The 15,217-nt window shown below is 33.7% G+C and overlaps 2 protein-coding genes across 2 annotated transcripts; one reads left to right on the top strand and one right to left on the bottom strand.

Moving 5' to 3' along the window:
* The first annotated feature begins 455 nt into the window (after nucleotides 1-455).
* On the top strand, nucleotides 456-1,961 carry LOC139524278 (guanine nucleotide-binding protein subunit beta-like protein 1). The gene is made up of 2 exons (XM_071319015.1): nucleotides 456-771; nucleotides 1,147-1,961. The coding sequence occupies exons 1-2, from the start codon at nucleotides 492-494 to the stop codon at nucleotides 1,776-1,778; spliced, it is 912 nt and encodes a 303-aa protein (XP_071175116.1). The 5' UTR covers nucleotides 456-491; the 3' UTR covers nucleotides 1,779-1,961.
* A 5,144-nt stretch (nucleotides 1,962-7,105) lies between these two features.
* Nucleotides 7,106-14,342, bottom strand: LOC139524277 (uncharacterized). The gene is made up of 7 exons (XM_071319014.1): nucleotides 14,224-14,342; nucleotides 12,100-12,179; nucleotides 11,832-11,995; nucleotides 11,459-11,626; nucleotides 10,740-10,799; nucleotides 8,898-9,485; nucleotides 7,106-7,340 (listed from the first exon to the last, which is right to left on the bottom strand). Exons 2-7 carry the CDS (start codon nucleotides 12,115-12,117, stop codon nucleotides 7,169-7,171), a joined length of 1,170 nt encoding a protein of 389 aa, XP_071175115.1. The 5' UTR covers nucleotides 12,118-12,179; nucleotides 14,224-14,342; the 3' UTR covers nucleotides 7,106-7,168.
* Nucleotides 14,343-15,217: the final 875 nt, after the last annotated feature.

Raw genomic sequence — 15,217 nt, 5'->3', positions numbered from 1 at the left:
ACATTTTGTAAAAAAAAATAAACCATTATAGGGCAAAGTATGGCCTTCAACACAGAGAATTAGCTTGGCTTAAGCATGTTTTAAAGTGACCATAAATTTTGTTCATGAACAGTTTTTTTAATGTTATTGTAGTTTCGTTTTTGTTTTGTCAATATTTTGTTTTTTTTAGGGGGGGGGGGGGGTAGGGGGGGGGGGGGTCATGTCACTACCCTCATATTATAAATTGTATACATTGTATATATACATTCATTCATATAAAACAGTTATATTCACACCCATGTTTAAGTCCAGTAAATCATTTCTACCCAGTTATCATGGTTATGTTTTTGTTTCTTTGCCTTATACAAAAATGTGCAAGCATGGATGGCCCTTGCTGCCTTGTCAGTTTTTCGTTAGTTTTCTACTTGTTGTGGTGATTCTTCATGTTCTTTGGCAGAAAAAAGTATGTGTGATTGACAAATATTGTATAATTTTACAGTTTTGATTACACAATGGCACATGGACCAGATCCAGTCTACATATTACGTGGAAGTGAGAGTGCTGTGACGTGTTTGAAGTATTGGTCTAATGATGTTCTCTACTCTGGTGATCAGAATGGGAATATTTACATCTTGGACATGGAAACTAAGCGCCCAGTCAATAAGATAATCGGTCATTCTGGACATTCTGTGTTATGGATAGAGTTTATAAGTGATTGTACAATGGTTACACAAGGTAGAGATGGCTTTATACAGTTTTGGAATAAAACAGGAGATGTTTGGACAAAAACAGGTAATATAAATTTTCAATTTAATGCATGCAGTCCACGGTCGGAAAACTAGAACAATTGATGATAATACAAGATTAATAAAAAGCTACTTCTTAGAACATTTAGTTGAATATTTTCTTGCAAAATAAATTGCTAATTATTCTTAGTACCTGGTATTGTGATTTTTATCTTGTTATATTTATTTGTTAACATTAGACTTAATAATTAAGTGAAAACAAAAATTAATTGGTTTAATATTGAACATGTTGAAGAATTTGAAAAGTATCATCCATACTAGCATGACTAGTTGGTATGTGAATTGACTTAAGCAAAATTTGTTATTTAATATTTACTTATAATTAGAAATGTTATTTTAGGATGATTTATTTCGATTACAGATGTCATAAAATCCACAAGTTTTGGATACTGTGCTTGTTCCATAGTAGACAATAAAATTGCTATACCAACTGAAAGTACCTCTGCAGTACAGTTATATGACATGAGTACAAAACAATGTATAGGAGAACTGAAACCAGATATTTCAGGGCAAAAATATGGAATGTGCATGGCTGTAAAATCTGTTGAAAACAACATTTTGATTGGATATGAAAATGGGTGTATTGCATCGTGGGATGCTAAGACTTTTAAGATGGCCGACAAGTCACAAATACACAAAGAATCTGTCATGTGCCTTGATTACTCATCACAATCAAACTTTGGTATATCAGGATCAGCTGATGAAAATTTTATGTCGTGGTCAATTAGTGAGAACAACACTTTACTAAAAGGGAAAGAAATTACAGTAACAAATCCAGGATTTACTAGTGTTTCAATAAGACATGATCAAAAGATATTTGCCTCTGGTGGATGGGATTCTAATATCAGAATATATTCTGTGAAAAAGTTAAAACCTTTAGCTGTACTGTCATACCATAAAGAAAGTGTTCAGTGTGTCACATTTTCATCTGCTAATATATTAGCATGTGGATCTAAGGATGGCCATATTAGTTTATGGGACATTTATAAATAGTTTTATTCTTATTATTAAAACACATAATAAAATAAAAAAAAATAAAAAACTACTATTTGAAATAACACAAGAAATTGACCAGTGGATCTAGAACAAATATGTCCCCAAAGGTTTGTATTATATTAAGACCTAAAAAAATCTGAATGATGAGCACTAGCTTGATAATTACCCGTATCAAGGTGTAATTGTAAAGCAAAATTCTATCGGAATCAGTGGAAATCGGAAACATATATCTTGATTGTTTCAAAACATCATTCTTTTTTATTTGGTGTTTCTATAGAATATTTTGGAAACTTGAGGTTACATGATCACTAAAGTTTGTACACAGAAAATAAAGAGTGAAAATTTGATTGCTTAACTTCCAGTGAAGATTATTTTCTTATATGCAATGAAATGTTATGTGAAATTTTGTCTGTAAAACTGGACAGGATAAAACTTTACGCATGCCAAGTATTTCTTTATTGGCACTGGCTACGGTTACATGGAAATGTAACAATAATAAAAATATTATTGTTACATTGGAGACTAAATGCCGGAATGCATGGTTGGGTGAGGACCTGATTAATTACGAATGTAACAATAACTATTGAGGCTACGGTTACATAGCGTTATTGTTACATGAAAAACAGCAATGTACGATGGGGACTTGTAATATGTACTAAATAATAAAAGTTTAAGACATTTATTTTATATTTACAATACATACAATGTCTTTTTTTTTTTTTTTTTTACAATGACAGTTTATAAATATCCAGTACGTGGTTTTTGGAGCATGTTTAAGTCCGACACATCATTTTAACGAATCCACTCCAAGCAGCCATCACACACCAGTAATAAGGGGGCAGGACCTTTTTCGGGATGCGGGATCGGGTGTTTTTTTAAGCTCGGGATATCGAGATTGATCGGGATTTATTTTTTTTTAATTCGGGACCTCGGGACTTCATGTTTTTAAGCCCGGGATGTCGGGATCAGGACCCCTTCTACCCTCCGCTGTGAACGTCTGTATCGCATACCGTGCAATTCAATTCTGCGATATTCCTTTTAGAAGATAAGGAAATCTTTAATGTTACAAATGGAAGTTTTTAACGACCTTGACTGGCTATACAGCCCTTGCACGGTCGGTCTTTAATGTTTGCCATGCTTTCGGTGAGAAATACTATTTTACTCTCGCAATGTTGATATTCTCATCCGATCTTTTGGTTGAAAGCATGTGGTGTAGTTTCATGTTGTCTTTCAATATGATTGCATAGCCGTCCATTACGGATGTTAGGTTTTCCTCAGATTTCAGTATCCAACTTAGCAGTTAACAAACTTTGATTCAGTTGATGTATCAATTTTTTGGAGTTGCTTTTGTATAGAGCTATAGCTATAGAGCTGTATGAAATTTGTGTCTTGATATTGTTTCATTTTCGTTTCAAACGCATCCCAAGTTTTTCATCCAAAACTAAATTGGTAAAATAAATCTCTTCATCCATTGTTCAAAGTATATAATGACAGTAATAAGAGAAGGTGTGCAGTTAAATACTTCAAAAAGTGAACACTTTATCAGCCCCAGTTCTCAACAACAAACTATATTTTTCGCATTAATTTTGACACTGCTAATCTGAGGTATTTTTATTACCTTTAAGATTAATGTGTAAAACAACTTAAACATCATTTGTATAATAATAATACTTATTAATTATCATTATAACAAGTATTAATTAGTACATATGAAAGAATTAAACAACACAGCTAAAGAAGATTTAAATTTAATAAATTTAGCGTACATTGCTGTTTTTCATGTAACAATAACACAATGTAACCGTAGCCTCAATAATTATTGTTACATTCGTAATTAATCGGTTCCTTGCCCAACTTTGCATTCCGACAATTAGTCTCCGATGTAACAATAATATTTTTATTATTGTTACATTTCCATGTAACCGTAGCCAGTGCCTTCTTTATTTGAACATGTTGAAAGAAATTTCAATTGAAAGTGGCCGCATCTGTGTTCATCCTCAAACTTTATATATCGTCGCTGTTATGCAAAAACCTCGTATCTAAGGTTTTGATAATTTTACACCAGACAGAAAAAACTGAAATCTTTTTATCGATTATTTAGAATTAAATATGTATTTTCCACTGTATGCGAAAATATCTGATCTTCTAACCAATCAATTACCAAGACGAGCAAAAATTTCTGCACCTATTATGTATTTTCAAAGCTTTTCATCATGTAATAGCTTTGAGAATCTAAAATTGTTAAAACTGTACCTGTGATAATGTCAGCTGCTGTGCCATGTGTTTTTCTTAGAGATATGATATTTTCGCACAACAAAATGTCTCATCAATCCGACTACACTTTTTCGTCACATGTCAGAATTGGGGTTAATGATTGGTTAGAAGATCAGATATTTTCGCATACAGTGGAACATACATATTTAACCCTAAATAATTGATAAAAAGATTTCCGCAAAAAATTGAGATACGAGGTTTTTGCATAACACCGACGATATGTTTTGTATTATTATCAAATACAACTTACATTTCAATATTATGAATGAACACGAATGCGGCCACTTTCATTTTAGACGGAAACCGTCTAAAAATTAACCAAAATGGTAACATTTTGAGTAGTCCAGTAAGGAGTAGGTCCGGTAAGGACCGATTTTGGCCTCAAATTTCATGTTCATCTGACGTAAGATTTTGACCCCTTTTTAAACACTTTAGTGTCTATTTTATTTGAATCAATTAGTTTATGTGAAAGATTTTAACTCATTTAGTAATAAAAAAAAAACGATTCAAGCTGAAATATGAAAAATCTACCAAATATGCCGAAAAATGTCATTTTTCAGATGGTTTTTGTCAAAAATGAAAGTGGCCGCATCCGTGTTCATCCTCAACCTTTATATATATGTTATGTTTTATTAAAAAATACAATTTACATTTCAATATTTAGGATGAACACGAATGCGGCCACTTTCGTTTTACACGAAAACCGTCTAAATTTAACTAAAATGCTAGAATTGTGTGAAGATTTCAGTAATTTAGCGTGACTTAATGGTGCTAGTACCCGATATATGTGCATTGTATCGTCAAAATCAGCCCAAATTTATGTAGCAGAAGCATTCTACTGTCCAATGAATAACTAAAATTTTACATTTTAACAATTTTGTAAAACTGCTATATTTTGGGGCCAAAAAAGGATCTTACTGGACCTTCTCCAAATTTAGCATGACTTAATGATGCTAGAACGCGATATTTGTGCATTGTATTGTCAAAAACAGCTCATATTTATGTAGAAGAAGCATTTTACTTTCCAAAATATCGCTTAAAGATTACATTTTCACAATTTTCCAAAAATGCTATATTTGGGGCCAAAAAGGTGTCTTACTGAACCTACTCCTTTCAAAACTAAATGCTCGTCTCCATATCCAATTATATTCACGGGGAGTGCCTTGCAAGAAGCAAGTTCTGTTGTCCCTCAATTGAATTCAATTACATTTTTGCTTTATCATGCATATTGGTCCCTAGAAACTTAAATCTTCCACTGAATTTATACATTTTGCTTCGAGACCAAAATATTGTCAAAAATTTATTTAGAAAGAACTTGCATTTTCAGATTAAGAAAGGGTCTGGGGAACACCTAGAAAGCATGATTTTGTATCATTTGTTCTTTTGCTTCTCGGCCTTCAATGGGTCCAAAACCCTTCAAAAATATGTTTTGCCTCGCTCCGCTCGACGAAAAATGTTTCCCAAAACTTAAAAAAAAGGCTAGATACAACCAAACTTTAATACTTTGTATGTATGCAATACATGTATATGCAGTTGGGAGTTTAGAAGATTAAATTCTGGATGATGATTAATTCTGATTAAATGATACATATTATAATGACTTGACTACACATGTATTATTATAATAAACAAATAATTTAAAAATTGTATGTTTTCGAATATTATAATTATAGTTGTGAAAATAAATAATCAGTCCCTTGCTTTAATGAAAATGAAAAATCTTGCTTCAATAGTGCAGAAAATAGATAACCTGTCCACTCCTCTTAGTTTCCAAAAATAAATAACCGATCCAAAACAAATCCTCCTCCCCCCCCCCCCCCCTAATAATAATATTATGATATTAATTGTATTTGCCCTTTGTGAGTCTATTTAGAAATAAAGCAGTATATGATGTGTAGAAATTATGCATATATATATATATATATATATATATATATAAGAGAATGTTCTGTAATATATGAACGATAAGTACAAAGAATGCAAACGTGGGACTTAAAATACTGCCTCAAAAGTGAAAAGATTAGCCATCAACTATAGGTAGAAACAGAGACATATATGTGTATATGTTACAGGGAATTTATGAAATCAGGGATTTCATAAAATCACTGAACTGATTAGTGATTTTATAAAATCACTGATTTTGACTAGTGATTTTACAAAATCCCTGAAATAATTAAGATCTTTTTTACAGATTCACTGATTAAATTCAGGGAATATGTAAAATAAATTCATTAATTTTTGGTAAGTATTTCTGTGAAAAAAGCATTCTACAGTTACACTCAGTAAGTTTGAGGTTAATGTAGCCTTTATTTTAATATTTAGTGAGCAGTTTTCATGCACTATAGTATACAACTGACATACTGTAGAACAATGGTTCAGACATGTACAGCATAGTTCATAAAACTCACATATCAATAGGTCATGGTGGTAGGGACAAAATGGTATTAAAAGTACGCAAATAGAAAGTGTGCAAATGTTTCATACAAACCTTCAGAACTTTACAAGGACCTTTAGAGGAATGCCAACTAAAAAAAACGTCGAGCTGGCATTGTCGTGAAGTCTATAATAAGCAAAGAGTTCAATTTTCTGAGTACAGGTTGATTTGATACAGACATGCATCGAAAACCAGGGCAATTATGTAACAGTAGATGTCGCCCAAACTTGCCAAAAATAAGTAAATTCACAGTGGTCTAAATATCCGTTTACATGTCTTTTACTCATTATCATTATACACTAGTTCTAGCTCATAGTGTTAGAATAAACAAATATATTTCAAAATCATTAGTGATCATTAGTTTATTTTTATATTAAAAAAAATACATTTCTAATAGCAAGTTATTATACTTAATTGTAATCAGGGATTTTACAAAATCCCTAGCTCTATTTTCAGTGATTTTGTAAAATCCCTAACAATTTTAGGGATTTTACAAAACCACTGAAACTGTTAGTGATTTAACAAAATCACTGATTAGTCCACTGATTTTGCAAATTCCCTGTAACATATATGTCTCTGGTAGAAAACCTCGAAAATAAAATAAAATAAAACCACATTTCAATACATTTCAACTATCAACGAATAATGTTTTTATTAATAATGTTTAAAGTAATTCGAATCAACACGTCCTGCATTCACAGTTGTGAGCCAAATTGAACGCCATTTTTCGATACCTTTCACCAGGTTCTAAATTTGGACAATAAAACCATATAACGTGTGTAGAATGCTTTCCAGGATAACAATGGGACTGCTTCCTGAATAATGGATTTGATGCATGACACACTCCAGGCCTGAAAAAAATGAAACAAAGATTATACAGATGTTCATAAAAACTACTACCTTAAAGAACCGTGACTGCATGGCTTTGAAATAGGACCCTTTATCAAATTCCTTTCACTGAATCAATCATACTTTCACAATAAATCACTAAATCTTGACAATTATATGTGTAGTACAGTATTTTATTGAAGTTTAAGAAATACATTGTCATTCATTGGAATATATGTGACGAAACTGAAAACATCCTCAAACAAAATGAGAAATAATCAGAAATGTTCGATCCAAATGCAAAAAAAATATAATCAAATGCATCGCCATATGCATTTAGAACAGAAATTCAAGTAAAGTTAAAAAGGTGTACCGTTTGCCTTAATTTTTGAAATGCAGATATTACTGCGAAAAATTCAAATATAAAGGCTTAAAATCATGAAACGATCACATGTATCTTCAACATTTTCGCGCACATTTTTGAAAATGCACCGGCAATCGATACGGCAGATACAATATGAATCTGTGTTCCCGATTGCTATTAAAATAATTGTGTTGGCTATCGTGTACATCATATGGTTGGCAGTGTTTCCAATTGCCTTTGCAATTACAATAAATTTTGCTGTCATGTTCAGCAGATTGTTGTCTGTGTTTGATTGTCATTGCAATACAATGCATTTTGATGTCGTGTTCAGCAGATTGCTGTCTGTGTTTCCGATAGCCATTACAATAAAATGAATTATGCTGTCATGTTCAGCAGATTGTAGTCTGTGTTTGTTTGATTGTCATTGCAATACAAATGATTTTTCTGTCGTGTTCAGCAGATTGTTGTCTGTGTTACCGATTGCCATTGCAATACAATGCATTTTGATGTCGTGTTCAGAAGATTGTTGTCTGTGTTTCCGATTGCCATTGCAATTGATTTTGCTGTCGTCTTCAGCAGATTGTTGTCTGTGTTACCGATTGACATTGCAATACTAGGGATTTTGATGTCGTGTTCAGCAGATTGTTGTCTGTGTTACCGATTGCCATCGCAATACAATGTATTTTGCTGTCGTGTTCAGCAGATTGTTGTCTGTGTTACCGATTGTCATTGCAATACAATGGATTTTGCTGTCGTGTTCAGCAGATTGTTGTCTGTGTTACCGATTGCCATTGCAATACAATGGATTTTGCTGTCGTGTTCAGCAGATTGTTGTCTGTGTTACCGATTGCCATTGCAATACAATGGATTTTGCTGTCGTGTTCAGCAGATTGTTGTCTGTGTTACCGATTGTCATTGCAATACAATGGAGTTTGCTGTCGTGTACAGTAGATTGTTGTCTGAAAATGTGTTTCCGATTGACATTGCAATACAAAGGTTTTGCTGTCGTGTTCAGCAGATTGTTGTATGGTTTCCGATTGTCATTGCAATACAATTAATTTTGCTGTCGTGTACAGCAGATTCGTGTCTGTGTTTCCGATTGCCATTGCAATTCAATTTATTTTGCCGCCATATCGGTTTTTGTTTTACAGACAAAGATTTGTAACTGTATGGTTTATTCGTGTGAAATCCTAGAAAAAAATATATATTTACTTACATACAATTTGAAGAATAGTAAAACTTTCGAGAAAATTTTCCAAGCACCCAACACATGTCACCCATGTACCCAACAATGTCCTTGAACCAGAATAAATCATAATGAGGTGTACACGCAGAATGTCCAGATACTGTTTGGTCAACATTTCGTAAAGTGAAAATCTGGTCTGTACTGCGTTTTCGTCTGCCAAACGATACTACTTTGGATGAATGTGGATCGACAAAATTCCCTCCATTCCACTTAACAATTTTCACGTCTGGGTGTGTGTCGTCTGCTGGTGCCATCTTAGCACTATTGTCTGGTTCTACAAAATCCCAAACTTTTGCTTCTGGTTTATTAAACGGTTTTTCTTTCAATTTTGTTAGCACCTCTGCTGGTTTAAATGTTTCTTTTTTCTTCTTTTTCTTTTTCTTTTTCTTCCTTTTCCTTTTCTTTTTCTTCACCGGAGTAACACCTTTAACACCATGTGAAGGAATAAATGTTACACCGTTGTGAACTGGAACAGTGTCGCTCCGTTTGTTTTTTCTTTTCTCTTGTTCTTGAACTACTGTTTCTTCGTTGGTTTGGTCCCGATCGTCACACATACCCCTACATAAAAAAGAAATAAAAAACCTCCAAATGTTATAAAGCTCCAAGTATATTTACCATTGCATAGAACACGATAACGTTATAAATCTAAACCGACAGCATAAGTAAGGGCTTCCTAACATAACACGACATACAGCGAAAACCCACAATGTTCTTACAATAACATAATATTGGAAACAATTATTTGCTGAACTCCCATTTGATTTTGGCAGTCGGAAGGAGAACACCAAAAAAGTTTCAAAATTTGGCAAACCATGCATCCAAAATGTGATTTTTTAAAGATTCTGACTCTCTTAATTATAGCAGGGGCTGGGAAAACCGTAACCGTTGGCACGGAAATAGATTACAAGGATTAAATGTTAAAATTCAAACCAAACGAGGTTAAATTTCTTAAAGTTGGCCACTTCTGGACCCTTTGAATATTGGGGACCAAAAATGTCACGTATAATTTCTCGATATAAAACATAAATATAGATTTCTTTGCAAATAATTACACCAAGGAAATCCTAATCAAAATGCTTTACATGAAATTATATTTTGTCGCTCTTGGACTCTTTCCTGGTCCAGAAACGGTTAGAGCCAGCATCACTACGACCCTAAGGGTTTGTGTTCAGTTGGTGTCATTTCATCTGCAGAGACGATACTATGATTATGTTGATAACAAGTCTTTTATTGTTTATGCTCAAACGCATTGTCATTGGTGGCCTTTCGCCTCTTTAACACATTCCCCATCTCCAATCTCAATTTCATCATACTAATTTTTTCTATACTTTCAAATTAAGCTATGAACGTTTATAGTTGAGTGATTTGATAGCAACACACAAGGAACAAGCATAATACTAAAAGTATCTAAATAAAATTGAGAATGGAAATGGGGAATGTTTCAAAGAGACAACAACCCGACCATAGAACAGACAACAGCAGAAGGTCACCAACAGGTCTTCAATGCAGCGAGAAATTCCCGCACCTGGAGGCGTCCTTCAGCTGGCCCCTAAACAAATATATATACTAGTTTAGTGATAATGAACGCCATACTAAACTCCAAATTGTAAACAAAAAACTAAAATTAAAAATGATACAAGACTAACAAAGGCCAGAGGCTCCTAACTTGGGACAGGCGCAAAAATGCGGCGGGTTTAAACATGTTTATGAGATCTCAACCCACCCCTATTCCTCTAGTCAATGTAGAAAAGTAAAGTATTTCATTTGCCAGTCAAGAAAAAAGTGTAAAGTATCTAATAAACTGCAACTTACATAAATCCTCTTAACATCCGGAATGCTGTACTAGGTAAATCTTCAGCCCATGGGTTACCTCTAAAAATTTAAGCAACATGCACTTTAATATTATAAAATTGAAAATGGAAATGGGGAATATGTCAAAGAGACAACAACCCGACAAAAGATCAGATAACAGTCGAATAGCTCTTATAGCTTTAACCTTTATAGGGTATAAGTGTGGAAAGGCTTTAACTTTAGTTAACACAATGGGGTTTGTAAGTTAAGCCATGGGGGGAAAACACGTGAAAAATAATCAAAGCATATGCTAATCTACTACCACTAGTAAATCCTATAGACTTTTTTTGTGGCTAGTTTCATTCATTCGTTTCAATTTAAAATAATTATTTATTTGCTTCATTTTTAATTAAGTTTGAAATAACACAGTTATCTAATTTGATTACAATAAAATTCCCCTAACGAGAAAGACAAGTTTAATGAAATAATGAAGATGACGATTGAAATGATTCATTTATTTCATTAGCAACACAACATGTGCTACATGTAGAGCAGGATCTATTCACCTCCCATGTACACATGAGATCATCCCGGTCTTTTTCTCATTTTTAGCCCTAGCGTCTTCAGTTTTTTTTTTCGACTAATGAATTTGGTATCTTTTGCATGTCTTTAGCTAGTTATTGTTAATGTTTAACCGAGAGTATCAGCGTAATCGGCAACTATAATAATTATGTCCTTACGTGTCTTTTTTGCCATTGCACACTTTATCCAACACGTCTGAAGCTGGCACATTGGTACTTCTTTTGTGGCGTGCATGCGCACTACTCATGCTTCTGGCATGTATACCTGTTCTAGATTCATTAACTAAAACTTCCAGATCTTCTACAAAGTCATGGACTGCCTTTTCTCTGTGAATACAAAATACACCTAAAGGTAAAGCTGAATCTCTCGTCTTGTAGAAATATGCCATATTGATAATAACTTAAAAAGCAGGCTGAAAATATTTGCGAAATCTTCTCAATTCTTTTGGAAAAATAATGGCATAATTTCACCCTATCAAACCTTAATTGTGATTTTAATTTCTAAAACAGATGTATACTAAAAGAAACACACCTTGGAAACCTCTCGCCTGAACCAATTTGTCTTGTCGGTAGCAATGGTCTAGCGGGCCAGATGACAACACCATTGCACAAGCGGGCTTGTTTGGTATATGGATCAAACGCTGATGTAAAGGTCCGTCGACTGAAGACAATCACCAATAAGCAGACACTCTGAAACTAAAATTAATGGAATATTAAAAGCTATAGGTATAAAGTTGTTATAATTTCAATTATGAGTACAAGCATTTACAATATTCATAAGAATTACATATAATACTTACCATCCATGCTGTTATCATTGCGATGAGAAACTTTCAACACCAGTCGTTGACCATATTGCTCTCTGTGTGATCCCCTTTCTCTGTAATTATAAAATTGAGAGTGTTATTTCTAGTCTTATTATTTGAAAATAAGAAGATAGGATATGATTGCCAACGGGTCAACTTTCCATCATAAACAAATGATGTAAACGTTCGCAACTTAAAATGTATAAGTCCCCCTACGTTCTTCAACAATGAACCCATACACCATAGCAAGCTACAATAGACAATTTCAATTCTATCAAGTTCTGTAAATAGTTACCTTTTTGTGTAGTTAAAAAGAAGAAAAAATCTAGAAATCAGAATCCAGTTTGATAAAGTTAGCTTTATGGATTTTCGACCCGGCCTTTTTAAAATTCCTTCATTCACCCCTGTTTTTTTGGAGTTTTAGAATAATTTTGCTGCAGTTCTATATAGCGTTTTTTTTTTTATCATAATTTATTAGCATAATGACTCAGATGTATAATAACTGATTACAAGAACAATTACTGCTGTTGTCCTCGCAGATAAAGCACCAAACAACATCGTTGTGTGTGTAAATCATTCACGATACATCACCTGCTTGATAAAAGGATAACAAGGCATTGACCATATATTTGCATCTAAACGTTTACGCCGCGCATTTCTTATTAATTACAGTTCTGTTCTACATGTTCCTTTTGAATTTAAAAAGACGAAAAACTGACTTGCTTTATTTTATTGGATACCTAAATCACAAACGCGTCTAACGTTTTAGTGTTGAGTCTTCCAAGTGCTTCTAACCTATTTCTAAACTACAGTGCTAAGTTGCTATATCAACATTCAATGCCGGGCTTAAGAGTTACTATGAAACTTCGTACATTTGTACTCTAGATGTGGTTTGAATACGATATTGATACTTAAAATTTCCAAATATCTGTTTGAGTACATCAGCGATGTATGAGTGGACTAAATCATTTAAGGGAACACAATTCTGAAAGTGAAAAAAAAACGACTTTCTATTATAGGAACAGAAGTAAGTCGTTGTTCTCTTTCATTTAGAGGGCGTGTTTTTCGACATACAACCTACATTCAGATAGGAACCAGCTGTGTTCGTTCTTTTTTATTTATTCCTTTATTCGTGTTAGGTACACTTTGAACAAATGAGCTTCTTTTTGAAAAATGCAAAGCGAGCTAGAATTATCTTTTAATCTCACATTCCGTAATATAGATGAAGTCCTCTCACGAAATAATTGTGACTATGTTGAACGCATGAACCAACTGATCTTCAGGCACGTAGCCAGGAATTTCAAAAAGGGGGGGGGGGGGGGGGGGGGTTCGTAGGACTCACAAACTCGACTTTAACAGTCACAATGCGAACAGAACATTGACTTTAACAGTGCTTATTTGTTTTCAAGGGGGGGGGTTCTTCCGAACCCCCCTGGCTACGGGTATGATCTTGTAGTGAATGATACAACTGGTATATAGTCATGTCTAACTCATATTTTGATTTAGCCGACCGTGCAAGGGCTGTATAGCCAGTCAAGGTCGTTAAAAACTTCCATTTGTTGTTGTTTTGACTTGAATTTGCAAATGATCATGCAATGAGGGTCAGTTAATGACAATCTTTAGGCGAACGATTTGATTTCAGATTCCTCAATTGTAATTTTTCCATTTCTATGCAGCAACATTATAACAACGCCTGCATATGACTATACAACTCAAAGTTCATAGGATATTCCAGTGCATGCATTTCCTACCATGATATCTTTTGTAGAGGGTTTTTTCTTTTTTACATTTTGTTTTGTAGACTACCATTTTTCTTCTGTTTGTTGTCAATTCGTCTTCGACTTCGATCTTTTATCAAATTAATTCTTAGGAAAACTGGTATTCATGACAGTTCTTGTCCATTCGTTTTTGATGCGTTTTGTTATTTGATTTTGCCATGTGATTATGGACTTTCCGAATTGATTTTCCTCTAAGTTCAGTATTTTTGTGATTTTACTATTCAGTTACATCATGTAGCCAACTGAAGGTCAACCTCTCGGTAAATATCATATACATGAGATTGAAATAATAGCTTTAGCTCATACAGTGGTCTGAATATTACATTAGAAAATGTCTTACCTCGCCGTTCTACCTCTTAGGAGACACAGGAATATATATATATATAGTACGTGATATTCTTAACACAGGTTCTCACGAATAATTTCGTTTAATAAGTTATAATTTATTTATTCTGATTTTATATAAGTTAACATATGACAATTTGAAAATAATTACTAACATTTAATACACCACATAAAATTATCCGGATTTTATGACGTAGACACAGATGTCATGAAAAGTAACAAAGCAAGAAATTTATTCTCTTGCGTGTATTATTATAATTCTATTGTAAGAAATAAATACAAGAATCTCAGATTATATTTCTGCTGAGGTTCATGAAAAGTCAGCATATTTCGTACAGGCCTATGGATTTTATCCAGAACAGGTTGAACTATTCCGTACTCACAGACCGGTCAACGTTTTCATTTCTTCTGCTATTTGTTGTTATGAATGACTTTTTTAAGTTCGGGCCATGTGAGGTTTTCTATTCACTTGGTTCCATCGTCGCCGTTAACTTTTTATATTTTGAACTCCTTCTAGAGAACCACAGAATGGAATGGAATGAAACTAAACAAAGCATGAATGTTCCTTATGAGGTGCTAACCACGTGGTGTTTCTTTGAAGCCGACCAATCATCCAAGATGGCCACTAGCGGGGAACTTCGTTTAACAGAGGACTCTATGGAAAATACAAACACATGTCTTCTTTTAGAGAACCACTGAATGCATGGAATGATGGAATGAAACCAAACATGGCATGAATGTTCCTTATATGAGGTGCTGACCAAGTGTTGTTACAATAATCGAAGATGGCTGCCGAGCGAGGAACTTAGTTTAACAAAGGACCATATGTGAAATACATTCAAAAGTTTTCTTTTGAAGAACCATTGAATGTATCAAAGAGACAACAACACAACCAAAGGAAAGAAAACATGCAGCCCAGGGCAACCAATGTGTTTGTGCTCTCTGCTTTTACTTAGTACTATTCTTTAGAAGTTATAGCGTCCCTTGTC

The sequence above is a fragment of the Mytilus edulis genome, chromosome 5, assembly GCF_963676685.1.
Source record: "Mytilus edulis chromosome 5, xbMytEdul2.2, whole genome shotgun sequence".
NCBI classification, from domain to species: domain Eukaryota; kingdom Metazoa; phylum Mollusca; class Bivalvia; order Mytilida; family Mytilidae; genus Mytilus; species Mytilus edulis.
Note: the sequence above shows the minus strand (reverse complement) of the source record. Positions and strands in the feature narration are given on the sequence as shown.

Coding starts and splice junctions, on each gene's coding strand:
- LOC139524278 (XM_071319015.1), top strand. CDS start 492: ATGGCACATGGACCAGATCCAGTCTACATATTACGTGGAAGTGAGAGT. Junction 772..1,146: donor AGATGTTTGGACAAAAACAG/GTAATATAAATT, acceptor TTTCGATTACAG/ATGTCATAAAATCCACAAGT.
- LOC139524277 (XM_071319014.1), bottom strand. Junction 9,486..10,739: donor CGGATGTTAAGAGGATTTAT/GTAAGTTGCAGT, acceptor TTTTTTATGTAG/GGGTATGTGTGACGATCGGG. Junction 7,341..8,897: donor TACTATTCTTCAAATTGTAT/GTAAGTAAATAT, acceptor CATTTTTTTCAG/GCCTGGAGTGTGTCATGCAT.